Below are 16,091 nucleotides of genomic sequence, written 5' to 3' on the forward strand. Positions count from 1 at the left end.
AGCTAAAACTTGAGATAGTTTTGTTTTGTTTTCTCTGGTTGTATGTAAAAATCTACGATCTTTCAGATTTGTAACAACACTCTCAAAACTACAATGTATGACATAGTAAAGATATGGTGACACAGAAGGAAGAGCTGAACAATAACTGTTGAATGAATGAATAGAAATTGATTATAATTTCATAATTATCTATTTAATTAAATTTTGTATTTTTTTGTGAATTGTAAATAAAGAGGGAAAAAAGGGAGCAAGGCGGCTGCGGCTGCAGGCGCCGAGTCCGGCGGCCACAGTTGCTTTTCTCCGACTGCACCAAGTTGGAACCACACTTGTATTTGCCTGGTCATTGATCTCAGCTCACAGTAAGCTCACGCAGGTAGAATGTGTCCGACTTGACGGCGCCGTTTCTATTCCACGCCCCTGCAGTCACCTGCAGCTTACCTTAGACTTTCAAGTCCACAGACAGTATATTACTGGACAAAGCCACCCTGCTGGTTTGAATGGAGAGCAGTGAAGCCAGTTTTGGACCAATAAATACAACTAGGCTACAGGGCTACGTCCTGTTGGCACCAATAAATGTAAGCAATACAGTTACATCTCATGGGCGACGGAATGTCACAGGGTTTTGACGTCATTTTTGGGCCTGCATGCAGGCTTTGGTCGGCTTCACTGTTTCAACGATGGCCTTACCCCATGATCAAGTCGGCGATAGTCAGTCGCCGTCATCAAGAACGCACCTCGCATTACATCCAGCACCTTTCCGGTCATGAGACTGTCTCTGTATTGCATGCTGGGAAGTGTATTTCTAAATAGCTCATCCCCCTCTGTTCTCTACGACAGTCAGCCGAGATTAAACTCCACCTCCCAGAAACCCCGCCGCTCCATTACCCCATCACTTCACTTCCACTCTGAAGCAGACTCACTAATGTCAGATTTGTAACGTTTGGAGCAGCTTGGCTTCAGTTTGTAGGAACAATCTTTCATCACATAGACATCTCGTTCGTAGCGACACGGAGAACTACAATGGCGTCAGTCAGCGTATGCGGAGCGGCAGCCTAGCTAATGAACGTTAGCTGAGTTAGCTATCAGAGGATGGAAGCGTTAGCCTGCTTTAACCCGGGAGAAACACACGACCTAACTGGATGTTAATCAATTACCCTGCTAGCACCAGGTGCTCTACTGTAACCCTGTCTGTCAGCTAGCAACGTTAGCATTTATCTCCAGAAAAACTTCACGATGGAAGAAGTTGACAAGATTCTGATTCACGCCCTCAAACAAGTCGGCACGTAAGTTACGTCCCTCCACTTTTTATTCACGGACAGGTGTGCGTGTGTCACCTGTGTGACTGAGTTTAACCTGTTCTGGCCACAGGGAGGTAAGCGAGGAGACCGACAGCATCAAGCTGTTCACCTGCGAGCTGATCGTGGAGGCGGTGGTCAGATGTATCAGAGTGATCGATCCGGGCCTGGGCGGCGGGCTGCCCACCTCCCTCCCTCCGGGCATGTCTGCCCGCTTCAGGGTGGGCATGAGCCTGGCACAGGCCTGTCAGGTAAGACACACCTGAGCTGTGGTCCTACCTTACTCAGGATGAGTGGAGTCAGTCCTTCCAGTCGCTGTTTGGATCAGAACATTACTATAAACACACTGTTTCAGGATGGACACCTGTGGTTCTCCGGGGAAGACCGTTTTTGTGATGTGAAGTAGGGATGTCAGGATACCTAAAACCAATCAGTCAATACAGATAAAAGTAAGATTCCACGAGTCTCGATACCAATTCGATACCAGGGTAATAAACAAAACCAAAACAATAAATCCCATCATATACTTCAACATACACTCCTTTAATAAAACATCTGAACATTACAAAGAACTTACAGCTGAGAAAGAGAGGGTGACAGAGGAGGGGTGGTTTGATCAGTATATTCAGAAATTAGCAATCTTGTACTGTGCATATTTAATTAAATTAATTATTTCATTTTCGTAACTTTTTCTCTCCAAACTCTCAGGTGTGAAATGTTTAAGGGTGGTCATTATCTGTACTGGCAGTTGGCTGAGATTTTTATATTGAAAAACAAAACAGTTATTGATTATTGAAATGGATCTTATTGACCTTTTCATACGGTCCCTAACTCCTCCTTCAGTAACAGGAGCATTGGACAAACGTTTAGTTCTTAGTGCTGCAAACTGCATCGTCATCTTTGGTGATTTTCAGGTGATCAAACTGTGAAACGGCTGCCTGAATTAGCTCTCCAACTGGGAGAAATCAAGGCTTTGATAGGAGCTGTTGAAGGAAACAGCTGCGAAACTAACTTCACCCGGTTTCCATACACGACTCATTTCTATTCTACGAGTTGAGGCGGAGATGTTGCTGCAGCAGCATTACCGCTCTACCTTCCGCATGTTGGATCTCTGGTACCTTCGGTACCCAGCAAAATGAGTACAGACATGTTTTCAGTATTCTGGTAGTGACTTGGTACCGAAGTATAATAACAATAATCGGTTCTCGTGACATCCCTAGTGTGAGAGAGACTCTAAAGACGATCATAAATCAAAGTCCCCTTATTAGTTGTCCTGGAGCTTTCAGTCGTAGTCTTTCTCCTTAGATGGGATTTGCTCAGGTGTAAATGTGAATTGACGAAAAACTACACACAAAGAGGAAGACCATGCGGCTGAAAGCTTGAAATATAGCGTGAGCTTGAAGGTATTGTCTTTTTCTGTTTTACGATGTGAATCCTTTTGAAGACACTTAATCAGAATTAGCAGTAGTTCCACAGTAGATTTCCTAATATGTTTCACTGTTGGTTTGCAGGACGTTGGATATAAAGGAGAGATCGGCTACCAGACCTTTCTGTACAGCAACGAGCCGGAGATCCGCTCCCTGCTCATGTTCCTGGTGGAGAAGCTGCCCAGAGAGAGTGCAGAAGCCTCAGACCAGCCGACAGGTACAGGACACCTGTCTGTCTGTCATCATCACGCTTTAACATCACCAGCAGAAATACTGCAGACTTGTCGTTACGTCCTTACATTTTATTTGTGCCATAATGTAAAGTGATATAATCCTGCTTTCCTGTAGTCATTATTTTAGGTCTGAGGCTTGAAACGTCTCTTTGGTGAACAAACTCTGTCCCAGAAAACCGTCTGGAGGTTTAGAAGTAAACCTGACAGGAACAGGAAGTCTGTTGTCCACTCAGGCTCCTTCTCAGCTCTCCAGTTCCTTAAGCTGATGTTGGCATGACGAAGCACTTTGTTTGATGAGTCATCCTAAGCCGTCCTGTCTTCCTGCAGGTAAATCGGTGGTCCTCCAGAGAGCCATCGCTGCTGCAATCAGAGCCCAGCTGGCTGTTCCCTGGCTGCCTCCAAACTGCAGACTGCCACTGCACAGTGAAACACAAGTAAACTCTCTAACGTTGTATTTTCATGTCTGAAAAACAGCTTTCATTCAGGGGGATGTCTCGAGTCCAGGATCAGGAGAGGGGCCGTCCAGGCATGTTTAGAGTAGCTTTTATTTATTCTGTAGGACAAATATGTAACCAAAGAAAGAGAAGCGGAGATGCAGGTTATATTTTTTTCATACTCCTCAGTTGTCAGACATGGTGTCTCTGAATGTAAGAACACCCAGAAAAAAATGTGGTTAAACTAAACTCCCTCAGTAGTAAATGACGTGAACAGGGATCAGGACGTTCCTACATGACTGACTTCCATCTCAGCCTCTGTTAACTTGTTCATGATGTAACGTGCTCAGAGAGTGTGTCTGTCGTTTCTGACATGTGAACTGTTTTCCCTGTTTAGACTTCAGGAGTTCTGCACAGCTTCCACGCCCAGCCGCTCAGTTTACCACACAGCTCCAGAGCGCCAGGAAAGAAGCAGCTCAGAGGTACAGGACGCCTCCCATTCACACGCTCCGTCCCCTGTTTCACCCTCGTCCATCATGAGTTTAAGTCAAATAGTATTCACATTGGCCTGATTGTGAAAGACGTGTTGAGGGAATAAAGTGTGCTCTGGTTTCAGAGGTGAAGGAGTACCAGCGGGACTTTCTCCTTCCTGTGACCGCCCAGCCTTCCCATCATGCCTCTGTGGTGGCGTCCATACTGGAGCAGCACACCGCTGAGCTGAGTGCTGCTCAGGAGTGGGACAGCGAGTGGAACAGTCAGGGACTCCTGTCCCGCCTCACGCCACAGGCAACTCACCACACTCACTACACTCAGACCTATGTTCCACAGTGTTGTTCCGTCTGTTCTACTGACCTCGCTGAAAGGGCTGTAAAAAGGACGCACTGATCCAATACTGATATCAGATATCCAGTCTAATAAATTTACTTACATGCATAGTGCTCGATGCGTCAGCAGTGCACCGGTAGGCCCGAATATTTTGCTAGAAGAGCTAACATAGCATGGAGGGAGCAGGGAGCAGACAAGGGGTCAGCAGTTTGGAGGTACTTTACGCTTGATACGCCAGCAAGTTTTACAGCCACTTTACCATATCTGTAAAGCCAGTGTTTGGAGGGGCGGCGGTAGCTCTGCAAAATGACAACAAGCAACTCAATCAAGAAGCAAAGTTAGGAAGCCATGTTTAAAGGTTCAGTGTGTAAGGTTTAGTGACCTCTAGTGGTGAGGATTACGAATTGTACCCCCCCCCTCCCCTATCCAAGCGAGTAGTATAGCTACCTGAGACGGGACAAAGATGTCATCTATGAGATAGCAGAGAGTTGTCAGTCAGGAAATCAGGTTTCTTTAGATAGATATATTAAGAAATTATATTCACTTAATTATTCAGTAAAACCAAACCTTTTTTTTGAATATTATTATCTTGTTCATTAATAAACAACAGCCACCTGAAGAAATTAAGTGCTACATGATGTCTCATACTCCTGTAATACAGTATTTTACATCTTGGGAGGGTTGGCTCATCTGGACTGACATACCACAATAAATAAAGAACATCTCAAAAACTATCAGTATGACCACTGACAGATACCAGGACAATGTAAGCCTCACTGTTTCTGCACCATCTGCAGTCCATTATAAACCACATAATACATGAAGTTTACAAAGGCATTGTTAGGTGAGGATCAAGGCTCCTCTTACTTTGCTTAATTAGATAAGCATGCAAATATTACCAAAATGTCTTTTTTAATTTTTTGAAATACAACAGAAACACAGTAGTAACAGTAGTAGAAACGCAGTACTGACAGCCATAATTTCAGCTTGTGGTAAAACAGTGCAACGTTTTAATGGACATTTATTATGTGAAAGCACAAATTACACATTTGTGTGCACAGTGGTCGAAGCAATATCCAATAATGTTTTTAAATGCAAATTATATAATTATTACAATACATGTTTTCCACCAGGGCAGTAAAATGTGAAGTTTAGCTGCTGATCTGAGCTTCCCTGCTGTTACCGTCTCATTACCAATAATATTCATCAGCTGTTTGTCTCAGGAAGGTAAGGGCACATTACAGACAGACAGACAGAGAAATTAATCCAACTAACATAACACCACAAGCCAAAGCACAGCGCTAGAGAATAAACCAATCCAACTAACAATACATTTTATTCTACCAGTCAGAAAAGTTTAGCTGGCTGATGCTTCCATGCTCTAAGCTAACCTTACGGTTTTATTGCCGTATTGTTACTGATCAGCTGATTGTCGGCAAAGCCAAACCACAGGCTGGAGAATAAGTAGGTGACATGAAATTAATCCATATTTCATCATGTCATGTCTCGGTGATTATGGCCAGCTAATACCTAAAGCTATCAAACAACAGTTTTCATTTGCATCGCTAAAGTCTGACAAACTTAAGTTAATTACCTGTCCAGCAGAAAACAGACAACTTCAGCACCGCTTTGAAAACATCTGTCCCACATTATAGCCTTCCATCTGGGAAAATCCACAAAATGCCTGAATTCTGCTGTCAGCTGTCTGCATCTGTCCGACTCCTCTGGCTTCATGGTATAAAGATCCACAGGCTGTCAGCTCTCCTGCTAAATAACACGTGTGTGCTCATTCAGTTGTCCAAATCCACTTCTCTTCTAACAAACCAGAAGACTACTCAGAGACTGTAGATTATTATTATCATTAGTATTATTATTATTATTAGTCCTTCTTCTTCTTCTGTGTACGTATTTAATGTAATAATGGCCGTCTACATTGCCGGAATTACACAAGCAGAAGAAGAACGCCGTGATGACGAAACGTGCTCTGTAGCGCTGTTTGTTTGTTGTCGGCTACAGTAGAAACATGACGACAAAATACGGCGACCTCCATAGAAGAGGGTCCCCGCGATTATGTAGAAAAAAAAAAGGCTCGTTCTAAGGTAATAAAAACATAATCGTTCATTATGTAAGGTTTTTATACACCACTGAAAACATAGTTCTGTCTGAACAGGAGTACCGCTCCAGGAAGCTGACCCGGCTGAGGAAACGCATCGAGGAGCAGCTGCGTTCTGCTGCTCTGCCCTCTCCTGAAAGTGCCTTTGGCGGGCCTCGCTCCGCCTCAGACCTGTCGGAGCTCCTGCAGGCCTTCAGAGGTTTCGCCCCCTCTGACAAAGTCATGTCCAAGGGTACCCACTTCACCCACACCCAGAAATTCACCTTCACACAGGTGAGGTCTGCTCCATGAGCACAACACTAACATGCACAGCAAATGTCTCTGCAGTAAGAGTTTAAAGTGTGTCCCTGCCCCCTCCAGGAGGCGGCACCAGTACCCAGCTCCGTCCCCACTGGGCACCAGTCAGAGATCGATATCCAGCTCCGTCAGCAGGAGGAGCTGGCTTCGTTCCAGCAGCAGTTCCAGCAGCTCTGCAGTGACGTGGACCAGCTGGCAGCAGACATGAAGCACATGAGCATCACTAAATCTCAGGTAACACACCTCAGCTGAACCTGATAGACTCACGACAGAACCAGGACATGATCTTAGATTGTGATGGTTCAATTCAATTCAATTTTATTTATATAGCGCCAAATCACAACAACAGTTATCTCACAGCGCTTTTCATAAAAGAGCAGGTCTAGACCGAACTCTATGATATTTACAGAAGCCCAACAGTTCCCACCAAGAGCAAGCACTAGGCGACAGAGGCAAGGAAAAACTTCCTTTTAAGAGGCAGAAACCTCGAGCAGAACCATGGCTCAGGGTGGGCGGCCATCTGCCTCGACCGGTTGGGGTGAGAGAGAGAGAGAGAGAGAAAGAGAGAGAGAAGAGAGTGAAAGAGAGAGAGAGAGAAAGAGAGAGAGAGAGAGAGAGAGAGGGATGTAAGGAGAGAGAGAGGGGAGGGAGGCAGCCTACACAATATACACACAGAGGTACAGACAGCGAAGGTAATGTTGCTATAAACTAAATGAAAAATGGTACAGATATTATAATAGTGTTAATGGTAACCATCGTAATGTTAATGATTATAATAACAATAAGACTAGCAACAATAGTCGTTGCAGTAGAGGGTGTCGAGCAGGAACACGGGGGCAGCAGGCGACCCGCAGCCACAGATCCAGACTCCACAGCTCCAGAGCCAGAAAACCTGCAGGAAGTGATAGGAGGAGAGAGGAGAGGGACGAGAAAGCACAAGACTACCAGAAAGGGGAGAAGTTGTGTTAGTAACATGCAATAATGGGATAAGGTTGCATATAGAGGGAGAGAAAGTAGAGGAGAGAGGAGCTCAGTGCATCATGGGAAATCCCCCGGCAGTCTAGGCCTATAGCAGCATAACTAAGGGATGGTTCAGGACTACCTGAGCCAGCCCTAACTATAAGCTTTATCAAAGAGGAAAGTCTTAAGCCTACTCTTAAATGTGGAGATGGTGTCTGCCTCCTGAACCCAAACTGGAACCTGGTTCCACAGGAGAGGAGCTTGATAGCTGAACGCTCTGGCTCCTAGTCTACTTTTGGAGACTCTAGGAACCACAAGTAACCCTGCATTCTGGGAGCGCAGTGCTCTGGTGGGGTAGTAAGGTACTATGAGCTCTTTAAGATAAGATGGTGCCTGACCATTAAGAGCTTTGTAGGTAAGAAGAATGATTTTAAATTCTATTCTGGATTTTACTGGAAGCCAATGCAAAGAAGCTAAAACAGGAGAAATGTGATCTCTTTTCCTGGTTCCTGTCAGAACACGTGCTGCAGCATTCTGGATCAGCTGAAGAGTCTTAATGGACTTTTTCGAGCAGCCTGATAATAAGGAATTGCAGTAATCCAGCCTAGAAGTAACAAATGCATGGACTAGTTTTTCTGCATCATTTTTAGACAGGATGTTCCTGATTTTCGCAATATTACGTAGGTGAAAAAAGGCGGTCCTTGAATTTTGCTTAATGTGGGACTTAAACGACATGTCCTGATCAAAGATAACTCCAAGATTCCTCACAGTGGTGCTGGAGGCCAAGGCGATGCCATCCAGGGAAACTATATCTTTAGATAATGCGTCACGGAGGTGCTTAGGCCCCAGAACAATAACTTCAGTTTTATCTGAGTTTAACATAAGAAAATTACAGCTCATCCAGGTTTTAACATCCTGAAGGCACATTTGAAGTTTAGCTAACTGATGAGTTTCATCTGGCTTGATCGATAGATATAACTGAGTATCATCTGCATAACAATGAAAGCTTATGGAATGTTTCCTGATAATATTGCCTAAAGGAAGCATATATAAAGTGAAGAGGATTGGTCCAAGGACAGATCCTTGAGGAACTCCATGAGTAACTTTGGCGTGCATGGAGGACTCATCGTTAACATGTACAAACTGAAATCGATCTGATAAATAGGACTTAAACCAGCTTAGAGTGGTTCCTTTAATGCCAATGAAATGTTCCAGTCTCTGCAATAGGATCTGATGGTCAATGGTATCAAATGCAGCACTAAGATCTAATAAAACCAGTACAGAGACAAGTCCTTTGTCTGATGCAATAAGGAGGTCATTAGTAATGGTAAATGTAAGACCGGCTGTTCACCTACACAGTGCATCTGTACGTCATCTATACTGTACGTGGTTGACTGACATGACGCCGTTTTAAATATCTTTTACCTGCATTCTGGTTTCCACCTGTGAATCTGCACATGCACTCACACACCTGCTGTTTTTTGCACGTGTTGGTGGAGGCGTGTTGTTTAAGGACACACAATCACACTCCACAGAAGTTCTAACAGTCTGAGACAGGATTTTACCATGAGCGAAACAACATCACTGTCTCTAAAGTCCCAGTGCATATAATGATAATGTGATTGGAGGCTGAAATCATGAGGCTTTCCTCATTGCTAAATTGGATTGAGAAGTAGGCTATAATATAATTTTCCACTGCAGGCATAATACACGGCAGAGGTGTGTGTGTGTGTGTGTGTGTGTGTGTGTGAGAAATGTTGCAGCCTTACAAAGTGAAGTGATCTGGTTGCTTGACAAAAAAAACGCTATTTTCTCTAATAAATGTCTGACTACGATTTCAGAGGTTATTCAAGTTTATTACTTTACCAGTGAGTTTTTTTTCTCAGATTATTACCTCACTCCCCTGGCTGGTTTTATTACAGTGGACCTAATATACAGTTGTACCTTTATGTCTTTATCATATTGGACATAAAAGAAAAGTACATAAAATACTAAATAGAGAATTACAACAAGAATACTGTGAAGATAATTACAAAGTTACTCGATGCACTGCCAACAAGCTCAACCTGGATTTGTTGGAGGCCACAGTGTTAGATTTTGCCGTTAACGTCTTTAAACTCCTCCTATCCTGACCCGGTCCTGACACAAGTGATGGCGAGATGAAGCTTCATGAAGCATTGAAGCTTTCCATCCATTTGGTTCACTCATGGGCCGAAGCTTCACGGTGCTTGATTTGCTCTAGTGTGCCATCCAGTGGACAATAAATGTAAAACAGGCAGAGTGATTATAACGGGAACACGGCTTTGGTGTGTGAAGCTTTGAATTAATGAATGATGTGTGTGATGCCAATACATGACTGATTAGCTTTTTAATAAGGTGTGTCTTTATGATACGATGAAAGGGTCAAAAGGAAAGTGGAAACAAGGGAGAGGGTTATGATAACTTGGTTTGTGACTTTAGATAATAGAGACAACATTTTATTCATCTTTATTTAAAAATAACACTTCGACAGTGCTGGGCTTCAGGCGGTTTCATTTTTGGAGATGATTTTACCTGCTTTAGAAAATAATTATTACTGTAATATGGGGTAAGAGTTTAATTCTAACCAAAGCCACAAAATGTAAAAAAACATGTCAACACTTTCTTTTCCTCTGTTTATCACAATTTTTGATCTTATTTGATCAAAGTTGATAAACTTTTTTAGTCATTTAAAATGAGCTGTTGATAAAATCTAATTGTGTTCAATTTCAAGTTCAAAAGTCCACAAAATGTTGAGGAGGGTCCACTGCATTTTGCTGCTCCTTTCGAATCGCACGCCAAACCCGCGAACCACCTCCTGAATCGGTCAGTACGGCCGGTTCGCGAGGCTTCGAACGTCACCACATACTAATCAACACAAGCCTCGATACGCGCTTCACAAAAAGCTTCCTGCGTTACTCGACACACACTTTGAAGCCTCGATACGGACGGACACATCACTACCTGACAATATCATCATGCGTTCTTCTGGGGAAAATATGGAGCATGCGCCATTGTGAAAAAACTCTGCCCGCATGGCCGAATGAGCCCCTTTTAATGAATGTGCACCAACTCCAATTAAGTTAACACAGACTCAACTAACCAACATCTTATTCGCTGTCATAATTTAACACCACAGTAGGTAGGCAGTCAAAGTCTGTCAACCCTAATTCTGAGTAGGTTGAACTCCCTTTGTAGTACAGGCCACTTCTCTTATGTTCTCCATCTCTCCTATGTTTTTCCACTTTCCTCTCATTAGGTCCAACCATTATTGAGCAGGCCGACCCTTTAAAAGATGTCTTTTGAGTCTCACCCGTCTTTCATTAAAGACAGGTACCTGAGATGTGAGGGACAGGTGCATGCTGGGTCTCTGAGCCATTACTCAGTCAAAGAGAGCATAGCATTATCTCCAATGTCCATATCGAATAAACATCCAATAAAAATCCACTTTGATATCAGAGAAGAGAGTTGCTGCAGAACCTGCCTGAGAATCTACATGTTTTTAAGTTTCCTTCAGTATCACAGTGATCCAGTGATAGCTCTGTAAATCCAAGTGGCAAGTGCGACTATGTTTTGAACAGATAGCAGTGGGGCAGGGTGAGTGGTGGGGGAAGGGGATTACGGTAGTAATCTTTATTCAATACCTTTGACGGGAACATTGCCCAGCACCATTGCTCTAAAAGTTGCTCCGTATATCATCAGCTTAACAACATGCTAATGTTATACTTTCTGTTTACGTCCCCCAAATTATGGAGCTTTAGTTCCAAACACTTGATTAGTGAACAACCCTCTGTAGTCCATCAGGAGTTAACTTGTTTGGTGTTGCTGTAGGTGATGGATGAGTTGAAGCAGAGAGAGCTGGGAAACGCTGACAGAGAGGAGAAGATGCAGGTGAAGAAGAAAACCATCGACCTGCTGCCAGATGCTGAAAACAACATGCTGAAGCTTCAGGTAGGAGGGCTAAGTTAGAGTCTGGACCTGCTGGCATCAAACCCAACAGAGCACTGAGTGGACACCTGCATTTGTTCCTCCAGGCTCAGGTGGAGGCGAGCGCCAAGAGGGTGGTGCACCTGGCCTCTCAGTGGGAGAAGCACCGCGCCCCGCTCATCGACGAGCACCGCAGACTCAAAGAGATCTGCAGCAGCCAGGAGGTGAGTGCTGCTGTGTTCACAGACATGTGGCTGTATCTGCTTCAGTGAACACACACTCTGATTGTGTTAGTGTGTTTCCTCAGATGGAGTCGTCCAGAAAGCTGTCAGAGATCAAGTCTCTGCATGACAAAATCCGTGTGTCCACAGAGGAGGCCAGAAAGAAGGAAGAGATGTACAAACAGCTGGTACTGGACTGAGTTTACATTTCTTTCTTTATTAGCTCAGGTGTGTTCACAGGCTACTGTAGGTGCTGGACGTCATGCTGACACAGCTTTGTCTGTCCAACATAGGCGACAGAGTTAGAAAACCTTCCTCAGGACGCGTCCCGCTCAGCATACACGCAGAGGATCCTGGAGATTGTCAGCAACATCAAGAAACAGAAGGAGGAAATTACAAAGGTACAATTTTAGAGCAAATTAACAGGACATGGCAGATACATGAAGATAGATCCAGTTTGTATTGAGACACGAGGCGACATATGTCAGACCCAAGCAGGAATCTCCGGGTCTGTAAAGTGCTGAAGTGCCTTAAACAGCCGGTAGGGGGCGACTCCTCTGGCTGCAGAAAGAAGTGTGATTGTATAGACGTCTATGAGAAAATGAGTCTTGTCTTGTCCAAAAACCAAGATGGTGACGGCCTAAATTCCAAATCAAGGCTTCAGAACAGTAGTCCACAAACCAACAGGAGACGTTGTGACATCTAGGTCCACTTCTTTTACACACACTGTGTTCTGGTCTCATGATGTCTGTGCCGTCCATCAATAGCCCACTCAGTTAATGTCAGTGAGTGTTCAGTGGACTGGAGCTCTCACTGGAGCTGCTTTCCGCCGTAACATCTTCTCTGTGTCCACGCAGATTCTATCAGACACTAAGGAGCTCCAGAAAGAGATCAACAACCTGACAGGAAAGCTGGACCGGACCTTCGCTGTGACCGATGAGCTGGTCTTCAAGGTGAGCAGAGGGTTCTTCTATCGGTTCTGTTTGTTGTCTGGCTGTGAAAGAATTTAAGTAAAGAAAATTAGAAACATGACTGGTGTGAGTCCTCTCAGGACACTGGGTTCATGTTCATTTCAGCACGGTGTCAGAACCAGCAGCGACCGAAGGCACACGGGTTCACACGGCTGTTTCTTTGAAGGACAGTGCTGCAGAATCTAGAACCAGAATCTTTACTTTTTAATCTTGTGCATTCTCTAAACCAGTTTCTCATGTATGGATCATTTCATTTTATTTGCAGGACGCCAAAAAAGACGAATCCGTCCGTAAATCCTACAAGTACCTGGCCGCCCTGCATGAAGTACGTCATCATGTTGTCTGACTGTCTTACATGTCATCATGTCTGCATCACACCTATCAGAGAGCGTCTCTCACTCCTGCGTTCTTCTGCAGAACTGTAACCAGCTGATCCAAACCATCGAGGACACAGGAACCATCCTGAGGGAGATTCGGGATCTGGAGGAGCAGGTAGGATTCAGAGTCACATGAGAAGATCTGTTACTTCCAGTACAGAGAGAGCTGCAGGGTGTGGTTAGCCTAGCTTATGTTTTTATAAGCAGTATCGCCTCTTCATTGTTCAGCCGGGGCCTCAGAGCAGGGCGAGGTCCTCCTGATTTCCATCCTGGTCACTGCTAACAGACCTTTTAATAAGAGGTCAGTCCTCATGTTGTAGTTTCCTGTCAGGTTACATAAATATAGTACAACTCATGCCTCCAACAGGACTGTGCTGCAGAGGAAAGAACAGTCTGACTGGATTTTCCCATCACATCTTCTTCCACAGCCCGGAGCTGCTGGTCGGATGGTGAATCGTACATTTATTTATTCCACAGTGTAGAGACTCCTGCACTGCTGGATGTATGCATGATCTGTTTTATGTTTTTCAGAATAAACTCTGAGCTGCAGATACCTAAAAACACGCTGGTTCTATAAATCACATGTCCTTTACTTAATAAAAGCATTTGTTTATGCCCTGTCAGTTAAAATGCTCTATGAGCTGAGAGCTCATCTACAAAGTGAATGTAGTGGTTCAGTTAAAAGATTTTCTCATTTTCATTGAACATATCACACTTTGGACACAGCGTCCCTCCATACTTCATTCACTGACTTTCCATATTTCAGCTGTCAGCGCTCCAGACTAACTTTGTGCACTGGTTGCACTGGTGCACCTAAACCTTTCATTTAGCTGCACCCAACTTTTTCATAGCACCTTTAGCACCGTAACAGTATATTCTAACCTTCTGTCATTTCCCATACACACTGATAGTTCTGTAAGTGACTGTGAACAGGAACAAAACTTTATTATTGTAAAACAAAACTTACGAAGTACTGACAAGGAAAAAAAACTCAAAAGTGTGTGCTGCTCTCTGCATCTCTCGAAAATGTAACTACACATCGCAGCAATGCAAGAACTGTGATAGGTCGGCTTGGTAGCGTTGCAATTCCTCCGAGCTCCCAGGAAGTGCTCCGTGCTCTGAGGCTAGCGGCCAAACCAGCTGCTGTTGAACGCTGCACCCCATGACTTGTTTCACTATCAGAGTTTGATCCATTTGGTCAATAACATTTGGAAAGTCTATCAGAGCTGCACGATTATTATTTCACCCCCATTCAAGTTAGAGGAGGGCTGACAGGAAGTTAGCCAGCTCACCGCCAGAAGACACTACAGTGCAACATAGAAACTCAAAGACACAGATTTCCACTCTGCTCACTGAGCCAAAAAGAAATCCTGCTCCATCTTTAGCTTGACCCCTCTGGGTCACAGTCTCCCTGCAGGTCGCAGGATCTCTGTACTGGACACGCATGAATGAAACTGTTGTCCGTATGTTTCTGTGTCTTGAAATGTTAAGTCTTTTTAAATGCAGCAGCAGGTTTGGAAGTTTACACTTGATCACATTTTGTCCACAGATTGAGACTGAAAACGGAAACAAAACGGTGGCGAACCTGGAGAGGATCCTGGACGACTACAGGGCCATCCGACAGGAGAACTCTGCACTCGCCGCCAAAGTCCGAGAGGGCTGAAGGCTCCGAGTGCTGCGCTCTGCCTGCTGAGGCTGACGTGGTGTAAAGACCCGGACCCGGACACAGCGCTGCAGAGACAGGCGGTCCCTAACACCCACCTCTGTTGCAGACCTGCTTTTCTTCAGCAACTATTTGTACCGTGGGACTAACCAGGCAGGGTAATGCACAGCCTGCAGGGACGGATGGATCAGGTTCCTCCGGCTGGTCCCTGGTCCGATCACCTGGACAGCAGAGGGCGCTGTCAGTCCTCCTCACAGGGACAGCCATTCATATTGATGTATGAAATGTTTTCATAAGATATCTTGATTAATATCTTTTTAATACAGGAATCATTTTCAGACATTAGCAGTTAATTCACGTCATGATTCTGTTTGAACGCAGTGAATGAATCTGAATGTCCATTAAAAATGTTGTCAGCAGAAGATTGTTGTACATACGGTGCCAGCTTCAATAAAGATGCCTTACTAGTTGTTGTGCAGTGGTTCTCAAGCTGGGGGGTGGATAGAGCACCACAAAAAGGCCACGCTGCTACCAAGGTTATTTAGCTAACCTGAATCTTGTTTTTCTCAGTCGCCTGGATTGTTAATGATTTTTGGCTCCTGAAGGGGGCGTGACAGAAAAAGTTTTCGAATACCACTGCTTTCGTGCGTGATTTGGTTCGTTCGAGATGACTGCAGCTGACTTTTACCGACTTGATAGTCTTGACATGAGCTGCAGGTGACTGCAGGGGGGATCTCAAAACGACTGAAGTCAAGCCAGCCTCCACTTGGAAAACGACAGTCAAGCCAGCACTCGCGCTGTTTTTCACAGAAAGCTTACTACATTCAGCCAAGAAAACCTTCTGTTTCCACTGACTCATTTCACTTCACAGTGACAGCAGACCACCTCAGGGTGACCCTGACCACCAGAGAATAACAGTCAGCCAATATCAAAGCAGTCTCATGTCCATTTTCTAAATGTATACACATATAAACATAGACACTGCACATTATTTTCCAGATATATATATACACATGTATGTGTATAGACAAAATATTAGCCTACTTTTATTTTATAAAGATGTTTATGTGTATATATTACAAAAAAATATTTAATTGTTCAGAATGTGCATATGTGTGTATCTTGGATCATTTTTTTATTCCCATTACTTCCTTGTCCATACAAGCTTTATTGGTGGGATGCGATGTATTACAGGCGCACAGAGCAATTCCACTTTGATTTTCTCGCGTTCTTCAGGTCTCTGGTGTCCATAGCAAGGCACTGCCCATTGGAACCACTTTTCACACATTTCACATTGGACGAAGGACAAGGTTAAAATTTCAAAGATGAT

At 44.2% G+C, this 16,091-nt stretch overlaps 1 protein-coding gene across 2 annotated transcripts; it reads left to right on the plus strand.

The window, feature by feature from the left end:
- The first annotated feature begins 864 nt into the window (after positions 1–864).
- Positions 865–15,231, plus strand: LOC119915371 (coiled-coil domain-containing protein 22-like). Of its 2 annotated transcripts, XM_038734891.1 has the most exons (16): positions 866–1,283; positions 1,369–1,546; positions 2,807–2,939; positions 3,283–3,389; positions 3,787–3,871; positions 4,006–4,175; positions 6,385–6,600; positions 6,688–6,858; positions 11,434–11,553; positions 11,637–11,753; positions 11,837–11,938; positions 12,044–12,151; positions 12,608–12,703; positions 12,987–13,046; positions 13,139–13,213; positions 14,648–15,231. In XM_038734891.1, exons 1-16 carry the CDS (start codon positions 1,234–1,236, stop codon positions 14,759–14,761), a joined length of 1,902 nt encoding a protein of 633 aa, XP_038590819.1. In that variant the 5' UTR covers positions 866–1,233; the 3' UTR covers positions 14,762–15,231. The 2 variants fall into 2 exon arrangements, with proteins under 2 accessions (XP_038590820.1, XP_038590819.1); XM_038734892.1 differs by lacking the exons at positions 12,987–13,046; positions 13,139–13,213; positions 14,648–15,231 and adding an exon at positions 12,827–12,974 and having other exon boundaries at positions 865–1,283.
- The last annotated feature ends 860 nt before the right edge of the window (positions 15,232–16,091 follow it).

This window comes from Micropterus salmoides, unplaced genomic scaffold (assembly GCF_014851395.1).
Source record: "Micropterus salmoides isolate LMB-PRFRI ecotype aquatic unplaced genomic scaffold, ASM1485139v1 Ms_hic_scaffold_2093, whole genome shotgun sequence".
Lineage (NCBI taxonomy): Eukaryota > Metazoa > Chordata > Actinopteri > Centrarchiformes > Centrarchidae > Micropterus > Micropterus salmoides.

Bases quoted from the DNA above. Each gene is read 5' to 3' on its own strand.
- LOC119915371 (XM_038734891.1), top strand. From the start codon at position 1,234: ATGGAAGAAGTTGACAAGATTCTGATTCACGCCCTCAAACAAGTCGGC. The intron at 1,547-2,806 runs GTAAGACACACC...GTTGGTTTGCAG, and splicing joins GCCTGGCACAGGCCTGTCAG to GACGTTGGATATAAAGGAGA. The intron at 13,047-13,138 runs GTACGTCATCAT...GTTCTTCTGCAG, and splicing joins ACCTGGCCGCCCTGCATGAA to AACTGTAACCAGCTGATCCA.